The 15,129-nt window shown below is 36.1% G+C and overlaps 1 protein-coding gene across 12 annotated transcripts in view; it reads left to right on the plus strand.

The window, feature by feature from the left end:
* The window catches only part of DYNC2H1 (dynein cytoplasmic 2 heavy chain 1), a 364,937-nt gene that overhangs the window by 20,088 nt on the left and 329,720 nt on the right, over window positions 1-15,129 (plus strand). For 10 of the 12 annotated variants that reach the window (XR_014815142.1, XM_084975882.1, XM_084975883.1 and 7 more), the window contains exons 12-18: window positions 1,473-1,668; window positions 4,878-4,973; window positions 11,213-11,365; window positions 11,972-12,070; window positions 13,385-13,524; window positions 13,608-13,836; window positions 14,691-14,818. Coding sequence is in view for 11 of the 12 variants with exons in the window: in XM_084975882.1 (XP_084832008.1) it covers window positions 1,473-1,668; window positions 4,878-4,973; window positions 11,213-11,365; window positions 11,972-12,070; window positions 13,385-13,524; window positions 13,608-13,836; window positions 14,691-14,818 (1,041 nt within the window). In the remaining variant the exon portion in view is untranslated. The remainder of the gene's footprint in view (window positions 1-1,472; window positions 1,669-4,877; window positions 4,974-11,212; window positions 11,366-11,971; window positions 12,071-13,384; window positions 13,525-13,607; window positions 13,837-14,690; window positions 14,819-15,129) is intronic. The other 2 variants (XM_084975888.1, XM_084975889.1) reach the window with 1 other exon arrangement.

Below are 15,129 nucleotides of genomic sequence, written 5' to 3' on the forward strand. Positions count from 1 at the left end.
CTCACAGCCACCGGAAGGCCAGATCCGAGCTACGTCTGTGACCTGTACCACAGCTCATAGCAATGCCTGATCCTTAACCCACTGAGCAAGTCCAGGAATCGAACCCACAACCTGATGGTTCCTAGTCACATTTGTTTCCGTTGCGCCACAACGGGAACTCATGGCCCAAATCATTATTTTAAGCCATTTTAAGGTATCTGCTTTTTATTGTGCTTTGTTTTATGTGTTATTAAGTAGGCTAAATTGATTTGTTATTTGCTTTTCAGTAGCTTACTTTCTATGACCTGCAACTTCTCCTAACTATGAGAGTGGTTTGAAAGAAAGGGCATTATATAAATCTGATCCTGAAAGAAGGGTCATGAAAACATAGTACTTTAATTTAGCTCAGCATTTTCACAATCCATGCAGACTTAAGTACTCCAATGCAAAGTTTGCTATTGTGACTTTTAGAAGAAACAAAAAGAAAAGACAGTCCTTAATAGTGAAATAGAGAGTAGAGAAATGAAACATTTGACTATTTTTACTCGGACTATTTTGATTTATTTTTAATTTCTAAATTTTTAATTTAAAAATTTTTAGGGGAGTTCCCGTCGTGGCGCAGTGGTTAACGAATCCAACTAGGAACCATGAGGTTGCAGGTTCGGTCCCTGCCCTTGCTCAGTGGGTTAAGGATCCGGCGTTGCCTTGAGCTGTGGTGTAGGTTGCAGACGTGGCTCGGATCCCGCGTTGCTGTGGCTCTGGCGTAGGCCGGCGGCTCCAGCTCCAATTGGACCCCTAGCCTGGGAACCTCCATATGCTGTGGGAGCGGCCCAAGAAATAGCAAAAAAAAAAAAAAAAATTTTAGGGCTGCACCTCTCATATGAAAGTTTTCAGGCTAGGGGTCAAATTGGAGCTGCAGATCCAAGCCTATTCCACACCCACAGCATCGCCAGATTTGAGCTGTGTCTGCTACCTTTGCGCAACTCGTGGTTGCTGGATCTTTAACTCATTGAGTGGGGCCAGGGATTGAACCCACATCCTCATGGATGCTAGTCAGGTTCTTAACCTGCTGAGCTAGAATGGGAACTCCTTGATATTCTTTATTATTGATCTTTTAATAAAAGTATTAAAGAAGCAGGTAGGCTGACTAGAAAAAAATCTAAGGTAACTTTTAGAAAAAGAATCAAAATCGTTTCTCTTTATGATGGATTTGATGTCTATTTTGAGTTTTAACTGAAGGTTAAGATACTGATTTTTCTACCTTCAAAAACTATTTGGTTGAAATATTAATGTGATGGTATATTTTGGATATAGCAGATTGTTATCAAGATCTGAATTGTTAACTAATGTGGAAAGAGATAACTTGAAAACTGTAATTAAAAACTTTTTTAGCTTTGAGTAAAATTTTATATTTAAAAAAAGCTGTGTACTTTTTTCATCAGTCAAAAGAGTGAGAACATGAATTTAAAAAAGTTATTTATTTTGTTTTGTAGTATTGAGGCCAGTAGTAGAATTATGGAATTGGATCCTAATGATGGATCGTTAAAAGTGCATTATTCAGATCGGTTGGTGATTCTTCTGAGAGAAGTTCGTCAACTTTCTGCACTTGGCTTTGTTATTCCTGCCAAAATACAACAAGTTGCAAATATTGCACAGAAATTCTGCAAGCAAGCAATTATTCTGAAACAGGTATGAAATTATATTTTTGAAATCATGGCTGTTCTGCATTCATTACATTAGAATATTTCAAGAGTTTTGGTTTCTCTTTTTGATTTTGTTAGGCTAATACAATAGTACTGTTAAGTCTTGTGAAGTTACCGTGTGTTAAATGACTACATTACAAAATTTGCTTTGTAATTCCTTATATGGGAATTTTATTAAGTTGAGATATTACTGTTACAGCTTTTCATTCTAAAAGCAGAAAAAATAGAATATTTTTTTCTCTTTTTTCTTTCTTTCATGTTACTAGCATGAGTTTTAAAGGGCTTTCTAATCAAGAGTCCTCTGCTGGCCTTTTCGGGGCCAGTTCTTAGAAAATGACCCAGCTGATGGATTGATCTTTGTTTTTGGTCATTTCCTCAATCTGTCCATTCCATGTATTGCCATCAAGTCATTTACTTGTTTAAAACCAACTATTGTTTCCTCATTGTCTCTCTCTTTACCGTGGTATATAAGGCCCTTATTAATCATGCATTAACTAATCTCACTGGTTGTGGCTTTCACCCCTATATTCTGTCCTCCTCTGGTACCCTGTGCTTCAGTAATAATCAAACTTTGCTCTTCTCTGAACTTGTCTCTGTGCATTGATATCTGTTCCCACTGACTGGAAAATTCAAAGTTATTCTCTAGCTTTCAACTAAAAAGTCTCTTTATTTGTGTCTTTTTTTAAATTGATTGTTTCTTATTTTGTGTGCAGTATGCAAATCACTCTTAGAACACTTCTGTATGGTATTAGAGTTTTTTGTCATTTCTCACTTGATTAATTGATCTTTTAGGGCAGGAATAGTGTCTTGTATATTTGGTCTCTCATTTATTCGTTTATTCAACAAAGATTCCCTGAGCACCTGTACTGCCAGGCATGGTGCAGTGAGGATATAAAAATGAATATATTCCTATCATCCTCTGGTAAAGGTTTTCTCCAGCCTCGGCACTTTTGATATTTTGGACCACTTTGTTTTTGTAGAGGAATGTCCTGGGCACTGTAGGATGTTGAGCAAAATTCCTGGACATTAGCACCTGCCTAGTCCTAACAATCGAAAATATCTCCAGACATTGCCAAATATCCTCTTGGGTGCAAATCAGCAATAGTTGAGAACCACTGGTTTAGTGAGAGAAAGCAAACTAAACATTGCATTCTCACTAAATATCAGGCCTTCTGGTAGATACCTTATTTGTGTTATTTCAGTTAATCTTCCATTTTTATCTGCTTTAATTGGGAGTCAGATTTGTAATCTACTTTTCCCAGTGTCACCTAGCTAATAAGTTATGAAGCTAGGATTTAATACCAAGTTTCTCTGACTCCAGAGCCCATGTTTATTCCATTTCAGTACATATGGTCATAGCAGCTATATGAACAAATAGATACAGTATTTAATGGGTACTATACTATTAGTTAAATGTTTAGAAAATCTTGTGAAAACATAGAGGTTGGAATTTTCAATTATTTTCCAGGGTGAGGTAGAGGTAGTATCAGATAAATCTTTACAGAGGGATGATGTTGAATGTGAGTCTGGAAGAGTATACATATGTATTCTCAGGGGCACAACATAGAGTGAGTATTCGTTTTGGACAGAGGGATTATACATTCAAAAGAAGAGAGGCTTGCTCACTTCTATATCCTAAGTGTTTAGTCTAACATAGTAAAAGCTCCAAAGATGTCTGAATGGTTATGTAGTATTTGTATCTACCCCTGGATGAACAACTGCGAGAATCTGTTATATGAAGCTTTACTTCCAAGCACATCTGTAGCTGGAACAGGGAATAAGAAGTAGGATGTTGAGTAGACAGCAGTATGGCTATATTGTTACATGTATTATTTTGCTTCTAGTTCTCCTGATTTGACTTTTTCTGGGATTATTATTATGATACAGAGTATGTAGTGTGGGTATCCCCTATCAAGTAAATATATTTTTATTCATATTAGTGGAAATAAGTGACTTTGCTATAAAATTAATTAAGAAATATTTTTCAAGCACCTACTTTGTGCCAAGAATTTTGCAACATGTTGAGGATACAAAAATTAAGACAGTCTCTTTAGACTCACTCCACAGAATCCTCATGATTTTCCCTGAACCTCTCCTTTTCCCCTGGCAGGGTTGGCAGTGTCCTCTTTTGTCCACCACTACACCTTGTAGGTATCTCTCTCTCTATTTTTTCTGTTTATTAGGGCCAAAGCCATGGCATATGGAAGTTCCTGGCTAGAGATTGAATTGGAGCTGCAGCTGCTGGCCTACACCACAGCCACTGAAACGCTGGATCCTTAATCCACTGAGCAAAGCCAAGGATTGAACCTGCATCCTCATGGATACTAGTCAGGTTTGTTACTGCTGAGCCGAAACAGGAGCTCTTGGATTTCCTTCTTAAGTGTGTTGAGAAATCATTAAGGTTTTAGGTAAGAATTTGGGGATTTTGCATTTTATACTCAAATATATTAGGGAATCATTTGAAAGCTTTGAGTAGGCAAAAGATAATGATATGATTTAAGTTTAAAAAGGACTATCTGGGTACTTAGAATGCTTTGAATGGACCGTAGGGCTACAACTGGAAACAGGGAGACCAGTTAGATCTTGTTGTACTGGTCTTGCTAAGAGATGAGGGAGCTTGGTTTGGGGTGGGATTGATGGAGGTGGGTGAAGTAGTTGTATGCAGTATATGCTTTTAAGATATGGTTGATAGATTTCCACTGATGGGGAATATGACAAAAGAGTTAAAGATATTTCAAAGATTTTTTTGGTTTGAGAAATGGATAAATCATTGTGTTATATACTGCAAAAGGAAGAAGTAGGTTTGGGGAGTTGCAAGAATAAAGAGTTCAGTTTGTTAGCATTTCACATGCTTTACTCATTTCCTCTGTGTTCCCTATGGGACTATAAACTTTTTGATTCCAAGACTAGGTTTTATAGTTTTTGTTTAATCATCCCCAGAACATGAATTGGCAAATTAATAAGAACTCAGGCACTTACTTATACTTGTTGCTTTTGTATGTTAATAGTGCAAAAATGCTCCATTAGAAATGAAAAATAATTTTTGTTAAACTCAGAATTGAGAAGACTTAGTATTTACACATTAATTAGATGTTATAATTAATTAAATATGTAAATAATTAAAAGTGAAGAAAAATTTAAAATTAAGTGTGCTGTTTGTTGCTAATTATTGCTAATTGGAATTGTACTTTGTAGGTGGCACATTTTTACAATTCTATAGATCAACAAATGATTCAAAGTCAAAGACCAATGATGCTACAGTCTGCCTTAGCGTTTGAACAGATAATTAAGGTAAATGGACTTTTTTGTTATTATGATTAGATTTTACATGTGTATTATTCTTATTTCTTTTTTTTTTTTTTTTTGTCTTTTTGCTATTTCTTTGGGCCTCTCCCGCAGCATATGGAGGTTCCCAGGCTAGGGGTCGAATCGGAGCTGTAGCCCCCGGCCTACGCCAGAGCCACAGCAACGCAGGATCCAAGCCACGTCTGCAGCCTACACCACAGCTCATGGCAATGCTGGATCGTTAACCCACTGAGCAAGGGCAGGGACCGAACCCACAACCTCATGGTTCCTAGTCGGATTTGTTAACCACTGCACCACGACGGGAACTCCTGTTTTTATTTCTTAGTTTTTTAGTATACCCTTTAGTTTAGCGTAGCCATTGATCTAAGGTTTTATTTTGCTTCCCAATGACTTCCTCATTCTTAACAAGTAATATTTTTTACAAGTGTAAATTAATTTTTTTGTCTTTATTTATTTATTTATTTTTTTAAGACTGCACCCACAGCATACAGTTCTCAGACTAGGGGTCCAATTGGAGCTGTACATGCCGGCCTATGCCAGAGCCACAGCAACGTGGAATCCCAGCTGCATCTGCGACCTTCGCCACAGCTCACAGTAACGCCAGATCCTTAATCTACTGAGGGAGGCCAGGTATCAAACCTGTGTCCTCATGAATGCTAGTCAGGTTTGTTAACCCACTGAGCCACCATGGGAACTCCCAACAGTTGTAAATTTAAATGGTTATAATATTTCAAATATTTTGGTACTGATTTTCATCAATTGAATTTACATATTTATATAGTATACAAGTTTGTAAGCTATTACACTTATTAACTAAAATGTGAGGTCCTTATGCATAAGACTGTAGTGTTTTTCCATCATCTCCTAATTTTTATAATTTAAGTTTTATTTGTTCTTTATGCTTATTTAAATATCTACACATATGAAATTAGGAAAACCAACGCTAGTTTTAAACTGTTAGCCTGTGACTGCTTACTTTTTGAAATCTACCTTTTTAGTTTTCATAGACACAAAATATTTTAAAAAATAAATAGAAGAGGAATATACCCTTTTGTTCTTCTGTTTATTTTAAAGTGGATAGTTAGTTGTATCATGGTTCTCAAGGCTACCCCCAGATTCTGTGGTTTACTTGGACTTATAGGACTTATTGGACTCAGGGTATAGTTGTAATTATGGCTGATTTATTTATGATTTATTACAGTGAGAGGATGCAAAGCAAAATCATCAAAGGGAAAGGTACATGAAGTCCTAGGGGAACCAGGTTTAAGCTTTCAAGAATTCCTTTCTCAGTGAAATCCAGGGCAAGCTTAAGTCCTCCAGCAAGTTGTAGCGCATGTGAAATGCTGTCTTAATAGGAAAGATCATTAGTGACTCAGAGCCCAGGCTTTTACTGGGGACTGGTTATGTCAGAATCTTTTGCCTACTATGTATCACAATCCCAGAATCCTAGAAGGCAGTCAAGTGTTTAGCATAAACCATATTGTTTAGGTACAGTGAGACACTCTTCAAAGTTAGAATGGTGAGAACTCTTCTGAAATCCAAGTTCTCAGATGCCATCTAATGCCAGCTATTGCCAGTCTTTTAAGCAGACCTTTTAAGGGATAGCAGTCAGACCTAAGTTAACTCTTATCTGCACACTGGTTCTCAGGCTTAAACTTTACTTATTATAGATGTTATTAAAAATTTTTTTCTTACTGCCAAAGCACAATATGAGTTTATGATGAAAAGTTTAAAAAATATAGGTAAAGAAAAATATGTTTTAGGAGTTGCTGTCATGGAGCAGTGGAAACGAATCTGACTAGGAACCATGAGGTTGCGGGTTTGATCCCTGGCCTTGCTCAGTGGGTTAAGGATCCGACATTGCTGTGAGCTGTGGTGTGGGTCGCAGATGCAGCTCGGATCTGGCGTTGCTGTGGCTCTGGAGTAGGCTGGCAGCTGTAGCTCCGATTCGACCCCTAGCCTGGGAACCTCCATATGCTCCTGGTGTGACCCTAAAAGGACAAAAGCCAAAAGCCAAAAAAAGAAATACATGTTTTATGATTGTACAACCAAGAGGTGGCCATTCTCACCAGTCTGGTGTATATCCTTTTAAGCTTTTTTTTCTATGCGCATTTATAAGTGTACTTTTTGAAAATGGAATGATATACTATTTATGACCTTTTCTACCTAATACATAATATTTTACATCTAAGTGTTTAAGAACCTTTTCTTCTCTAACAAATATATTCAAAATCACATCTGCTGATATTTCTAAAGAGAAAACTTTTGAGGAGTTGGGTTCTGAGAAGTAAATATAATGAGACATAGTAGGGGATAAAAAGCAAGATAGAAGGGGAAAGAACACTGAAGTTCTTTATACTCTGCTGACTACTCTATATTGCAGAGCAGGGACTGTACTTACTTTTTTTACTCTAACAACAGAGCAGTAAGTAGTCTGTAGTAATTACTCAGTAAATACTTTTTAAACTGATCATAGAGATTTCTATTGAATTTATTGTAATTGTGTAGTTTCCTTCATTCATTAGCTATTTATTGGGGGTCTGTTCTGTGCCAGAGGCTTGCTATGACTTTACATTTAAGTGAGAATCTTAGCAGTTCAAGTGAGGTATAAAAATCTTACTTCTTGTTACATCTCTTTACTTTCTTTACTTTTATGTATTTGTCTGAAGCATTCAGTATCCTCTGCGTACATAGAACACTGCATCAGATGGCATTTGCTTCAGTCATCAAATATGATTTAAGAAACTCAAGGAGTATCGTTTATATTTTGTTTTTCTCATCCCAATGTTCTTTTTTCCTTTCTGAAGCCTCACACTTTTTATTTTTTTAATCAAAAAAAATTATTGTTAAAATGTAATTATTTACATTGTTCCTTCAATTTCTCCTATACAGCAAAAGTGACATAGCCACCCATACAGACACATTCTTTTTTTTTTTTCCTAACCCAAGAGACTGGACACAATTCCCTGTGCTGTACAGTAGGACCCCATTACCCATTTGTTTTAAATGTAACAGTCTGCATCTACTAACCCCAAACTCCCTGTCAGTCCCCCTCTCTCCCCCCACCCTCTGGCAAACACAAGGCTGCCCTCCATGTCCATGATCTGTTTCTATTTTGTAGATAGGTCGTTTGCGATATATAAGTGATATCATATGGTGTTTGTCTTTCTCTTTTTGACTTACTTCACTTAGTATGAGAGTGTCTGGTTGCATCCATGTTGCTGCAAATGGCATTATTTTGTTCTCTTTTATGGCTAAATTGTATTCCATTGTGTATATATACCACTTCTTCTTAATCCCTTCATCTGTCAGTGGACGTTTGGGTTGTTTCCATGTCTTGGCTGTTGTGAATATTGCTGCAGTGAACATAGGAGGTCATGTAACTTTTTGAATGAAAGTTTTGTCCTGATATATGCCCAGGAGTGGGATTGTGATCATATGGCAGTTCTATATTTAGTTTTCTGAAGTACCTCTATAGGTACTTTTCCATAGTAGTTGTACCAATTTACATTCCCACCAAGAGTGCAGAAAGGTTCTCTTTTCTCCACATCCTCTCTAGAATTTGTTGTTTATTGACTTGTTAATCATGGCCACTCTAACTGGTGTGAGGTGGTGCCTCATTGTAATCTTGATTTGCATTTCTCTGATAATTAATGACACTGAGCATTTTTATCACATGCCTGCTGACCATCTGTGTGTATTCTTTGGAGAAATGTCTATTTAGGTCTTCTGCCCATTTTTTGATTGGGTTTTTTTTTTTTTGTTGTTGGTGGTGGTGGGTTGTATGAGTTGTTTTCATATTTGGAGATCAAACCCTTTTTGGCTGAATCATTTGGGAAGATTTTCTCCCATTCTATGGGTTGTCTTTTCATTTTTGTCTTTTTAAGGCCACATCCTTGGCATATGTTCCCAGGCTAGGGGTTGGATGAGAGCTATAGCTGCTGGCCTGCACCACAGCCACAGCAATGGGGGATCCAAACCACATCTACAACCTACACCACAGCTCATGGCAATGCTGGATCCTTTAACCCTCTGGGCCAGGCTAGAGATCTAACCCACATCCTCATGGATACTAGTTGGGTTTGTTACCACTGAGCCATGACAGGAACTTCTGTCTTTTCATTTTTTTAATGGTGTCTTTTGCTGTGCAGCTTTCAAGTTTAATTAGGTCTCATTAGTTTATTTTTTGTAGTTATTGTCATTACTTTAGGAGGTGGATCAAACAAATGTTGTTATGATTTATGTCAAAGAGCGTTCTGCCTCTGTTTTCCTCTAGGAGTTTTATAGAATCTGGCCTTACATTTAGGTCTTTAATCCATTTTGAGTTTATTTTTGTGTATGGTGTTGGAGAATGTTCTAATTTCATTCTTTTACATGCAGTTGTCCAGTTTTCCCAGCACCACTTATTGAAGAGTCTGTCTTTCTTGCCTCATTTGTCATATAGATTAGTTGACCATAGGTGCTTGGGTTTATTTCTGGGCTTTCTATCCTGTTCCATTGATTGTTATTTCTGTTTTTGCATCAGTACCATGCTATTGGATGACTGTGGTTTTGTACTGTAGTCTGAAGGCAGGGAGCCTGATTCCTCCAGTTCCATTTTTTTCTTTTCACTATTGCTTTGGCTGTTTGAGGTCTTTTATAAAAGTTTCCATACAGATTTTAGAATATTTTGTTCTAGTTCTGTAAAGAATGTAATTGGTAATTTGATAAGGATTGCATTGAATCTGTAGATTGCCTTAGATAGTATTGTGGAAATGCTTTTTTTAAAAAAATCATTCCTTCTTGTTGAGAATATATCTTTTGGCCATGCTCTAAGAGTAGGTTTGCTAGTGACAAATTCTCTTAGTTTTCCTTTGTCTGAGACTGTTTTTATTTTCACACATTCCTAAAGGATATTTTCACCAGATATAATTCATAGTTCAAAGTTGTCTTCTTTTAGCACTTAAAAATAGTGTTCCACTTTCTCTTGGCTCTCATGGCTTCAGCTGAGAAATCTGCTGCCATTAGAATTTTTGTTTCTTTCTAAGTGACACGTTTTTTTTTTTTTTTCTCTGAAATAATGAGGTATAGCATGAAGACAGGGTTAATGTATATTTTTACATTTCTTCTGGGCTCTGCAGATGCCATCCTGCCCAAAGTGGAACACTGATTTGCACTTATTTGTTTCAGATGAGTGGATTGGAAGTTTAGTGCTCCCCTTTGTCCTACTGAACATTCCCATGAAAGTGGGATGCCAACTGGCAATGTCTTGCTGCCTCCAAGCAGAATGTAACCCTAGCTTCCTCCTAGGCCCTGTTCACATGGTTGGGAGGATGTGGAGTGCTGATTCACATGGTTCTGTTGCAGCATAGTATTGCAGCATAGGTGGTTCAGCTCCCTATTAAGCCCCACCAACACAAGCAAAGAATGGAAGATTAGCTCTCTTCATGGTCCCATTGAAGCTGCAGAAGAGGGTGGGTTTTTATTGGTTTTTGGTTGGAGTAGGGTGAATATTGCTAAAAATATTTTCTGTCCTTAGGCCACTCTTTTCCTGATCCTTTGGCTAGAGGGAAGAGGCTTTTCTTGGAGTTTTTTTTGGTCTGTCTCTGGGAGTGGTTCCAGGTTGGAGGCTTCTCCAGTGTCCTGCCCTGGAATATGGGAGACATTAGGAAAACCCAGGGGTATTTTTTCTCAATTCCCAGGGTTTCTAGGCTTTCTACCTTTTTTCTTTTTCTTTCTATTTTCCAGTCTTCCCATGTTTGTTTGTTGTGTTATGTCCAGCATTTTTCATTTTTGCTTTTTTTATTTTTCTTTTTATGTTGCACCTGTGACATACGGAAGTTCCCTGGCTAGGGGTAGAATGAGAGCTTCAGCTGCTGGCCTATGCCACAGCCACAGCAGCACTGGATCTGAGCTGCATCTGCGACCTACACTGCAGCTTGTGGTAACTATGGGTCCTTAACCCACTGAGCGAGGCCAGGGATCAGACCCTCATCCTCATGGACACTATGTTGTGTTCTTTACCTGATGAGCCTCTATGGGAACTCCTATATAAGGTTTTTTATTTATAAGAGAGAGAACTTTTATTTATAAGAGAGAGAATGCTTATCATTTATAAAAAGAAAAAATTGTGTGCTCTTTTAGCGCAGGTCAGTGTTAGCGATAATTGGACTGGTGATGTAGAATATTGAATCTTTTTGAAAAAATAAATATTTAAAAATTAAATGTCATTTGTTGTACCTTAGAATTCAAAAGCAGGAAGTGGGGGAAAGTCACAGATTACTTGGGATAATCCTAAAGAATTAGAAGGCTACATCCAAAAACTCCAAAATGCTGCTGAACGACTTGCCACTGAAAATAGAAAACTGAGAAAATGGCACACTACATTTTGTGAAAAGGTATGTTTTATTTATAAATATGAATAAGCTATGATATAATACTATTTAAAATTAATTTGGATATAATTTTAGATAACTTCTTATTTGGGAATAATTTGAGACTTAAAATTGCAAAAATAGTATAAAGAATTCACACTTGCCCTTTACCCCACTCTCCCATAACAACTTATGTAAATGTAGTACTGTTGTCAAAACTATAAAGTAGACTGTTTTAAATTTGACTAATTTGACTACTTTTTCCACTGATATTCTTTTTTCTTCTCCAAGGTCCAATCCAGGGTCCCATTTTGCATTTAGTTGTTGAGGCGCTGTAGTCTCCTTCTCCTCAGTCTTACCTTATTTTGCATAACCTTGATACTTTTGATGAATACTGGCTAGTTATTTTGTAGAACGTCTCTCAATTTGTTTTTTTATGATGATTCGTCATTATTAGATTAGAAAGATGCAATTTTGACAGAAGTACCACGTAAGTGATGTTTTCCTTTCTCAGTGCATTGATCAGGTATTGATACATTCTTATTGAGGTTGAGTTAACCTTGATCACTTGGGTAAGGTGGTACCTGTAAGATTTTTCCACTGAAATTATGATGTTCTAATTTTTAACAGGTGGTAGGTCTTATGAACATTGATTTACTTCGACAGCAGCAGCGGTGGAAAGATGGGTTACAAGAATTGAGAACTGGCTTAGCAAGTGTAGAAGCACAGGTAAAGAGTGTTTTACTTTGTGTCTGCACTTGGAAATATGCCTTTTCAGAATGTGAATATTTGAATTAATGAAAAATTCGTAAAGTTGTCTGTAAATCTTCATTAATGAATTCCTCATAAATTTTAGAATTCAACTGAATTATATATAAAGACTATAAATTAGCAATGCATTTACACTTACAAATGTAAGACTAAGTTCCTATTTGTCTTATGAAATGCCAGATTTAGACTTCATAGTTTTTCTGACTTGGTGCTAAAATATGGATCATTTGTTAGTTTTTTTTTAAGACAATTGTTACATCTGTTGTGACAAATTTTAGGCAGAAGCCTAATGATCGAAATAACTCTGTTTCAGAATTTTTTCTTTTTTTTAATGGTAAAATGTCAGTTCCATGTACATTTTGATATGAGATGATCTATGTAAAATTAGTTATTAGAGAGTCTACCTAGCAACTGGTAATGGGATCTTAGTGGAATATGAGGTAGGTATCTTCCATATTTACATGTATTTTTCAGTTCTTAGAACTTTAAGAAGAAATGAAAATTAAAGTATTAGAATTGGCATGTTTATGGTTATATGAAGCAAAAAGTATACAGACTATTCTGAGCATTCTCATATTTTAAATTTATCATGTTTTATTTTTATTTTTATTTTTTTGTTTTTTTTTTTTTTTTAGGGCTGCACCCACAGCCTATGCAAGTTCCCAGGCTGGGCTCGAATCAGAGCTGCAGGTATAGGTCTATGCCATAGCCACAGCAATGTCAGATCAGAGCCACATCTGTGATTTTCACTACAGCTCACAGTAACGTGGGATCCTTAACCCACTGAGTGAGGCCAGGGATTGAACCCATGTCCTCATGAATACTAGTTGGGTTCATTACTGCTGAGCCATGACAGCAACTCCAAATTTATCATGTTTTTAAATGTATAATGGATTATTTAGGGAGTGGGAAGGGAATGGAAGGAAGCATTATACTTGATGGGAATTTTTGAAAAAGGATTGATAAATTTATAAATAAACCATTGTTCCTATTGTTGTTTTTAGGATCATAAAATAAAGTCCATATATAAAATACATTTCTATTAACCTGATTTTAACTGACCTTTTAATGTACTCTTTATAAGCATGGATATTAGAGATTTTCACATTTGACTTTATACATTACAAGTAGCAATTAAGGCATTACATGTTTTAAGATATTTAAGATTAGGGTTTTTTGGCTTATTTTACTAAACGTGATATGAAAGCATTAAACAAAAACCCATTCTACCACCAAATTATTAAACAAAAAAATGTGCATATAATATATTAGGGATTCCAAGCAAGTGACATGCATGCGTGGAAACAGCACTGGAATCATCAACTGTACAAAGCTCTGGAGCATCAGTATCAGATGGGCTTAGAAGCACTTAATGAAAATTTGCCAGAAATAAATATAGACTTAACATACAAGTAAGATTTTTTAAAACCCACTTTAATTTTCAATCTGTAATTTTCCAGCAATATATATTTTACAGTTATTTGTTTGCTCACAGACAAGGACGTTTACAATTCAGGCCTCCTTTTGAAGAAATCCGGGCTAAATATTACAGAGAAATGAAGAGATTCATCGGCATTCCTAATCAATTTAAGGGAGTGGGTGAAGCAGGAGATGAATCTATTTTTTCTATTATGATTGATAGAAATGCCAGTGGATTTCTGACTATTTTCAGCAAAGCAGAAGATCTGTTTCGGAGATTGTTAGCTGTTTTACACCAATATAAGGTACGGTTCATGTAATTTTCTATCCTCCTACTACAACATTTTATCTTATTGATTGAGTTAGTATTAAATGTGCAGTGTGTCTTCTGTGGCATAAAATAAATATATGCAAACCTGAGAGTCAAATTTGAGGATTCTTATACAGTCTAGATTGATGCTGAGATGAGTCGAAAGTTTCCCTAAAATTTTTTTTTCTATTTGAAGATCAAGAAACTAGGTTTTTTTCCTTTCTTTTCTTCTTTTGAATGTTGTGTCAACTTGGAAATTGATGTGACTCTGTTATTTTAAATTCCCTTCAGAAAAGTATATCATTTTCTTCATACTTTGGATCAATAATCCATGAAGTGAAGCCCTCAAAGTAAATGAAATTGAGATGATTTAACTTCCTAATTTTGTTTAGGGGCATCATACCAATTCTCCAAAGATAAACCCTCATTGCATTCATTGCTCATGTATTGATTGATTCTGACGTATGACTAGAATTCAACAAAATGTCTTAACTGCCACTGCAATGCTTCTTCTGCATTTTATTTTTCTAGAGTTAATTGAATCTAGATGCTTTCAGATTTGTAGCCTTTAATACCTCTTGGCTTTGCAAAAGTGATTTTGCTTTTGTATATGTCAAATTTGAAAAGAGACTCTAACAAAGTTTTTCAGTCTCTTTGGAAAGGTTTTATGATCACTCTATGTTTACATATTGTTTTTTTCTATTCATTCTTTAGGATGTGCAGTGATGATTATATTTATGTAATTAAATTTACTTGAAACCTGACATTTGACCCTTTTAATTATTCTTAATAGTTAGAATCTAATCTTTTAAATGTTACTTTATTTACTAATGTTTTCCATTTAAATAGGAATGGATTGTAATTGGACAAGTTGATATGGAAGCTCTAGTGGAAAAGCATCTTTCTACTGTACATGATTGGGAGAAAAATTTTAAAGCTCTGAAAATAAAAGGGAAAGAAGTAGAACGACTTCCAAGGTATAGTACAGAAGATAAAGTAGTACTTAGGTATCATAGCAGTTTTTGCCATGGGATAGTAGAAGTACTCTTCCTTAGTAACACTGAAGTCAAGTCCTCTTCTTACCTCCTCTAGAGCTCAACTATGACACTTGAGAATCATCTGAGTAGGGCATTGCTGAAACTAAAAGAACCTCTCCTAGAGGTTCTGCTGGCTGAGACCTAGTCAGATAGAATAGATTAGGGGAGGAGCTTCTCTTCAGATCTGGTATGAGGATCTAATAATATTTTGTTGTTGTTGCTATTTCTTGGGCCGCTCCTGCAGCATATGG

This window comes from Sus scrofa, chromosome 9, assembly GCF_054392235.1.
Source record: "Sus scrofa isolate SSC_HxYL_T2T_F1_AM1 chromosome 9, Sscrofa_HxYL_maternal_Yorkshire_Landrace_v2.0, whole genome shotgun sequence".
Lineage (NCBI taxonomy): Eukaryota > Metazoa > Chordata > Mammalia > Artiodactyla > Suidae > Sus > Sus scrofa.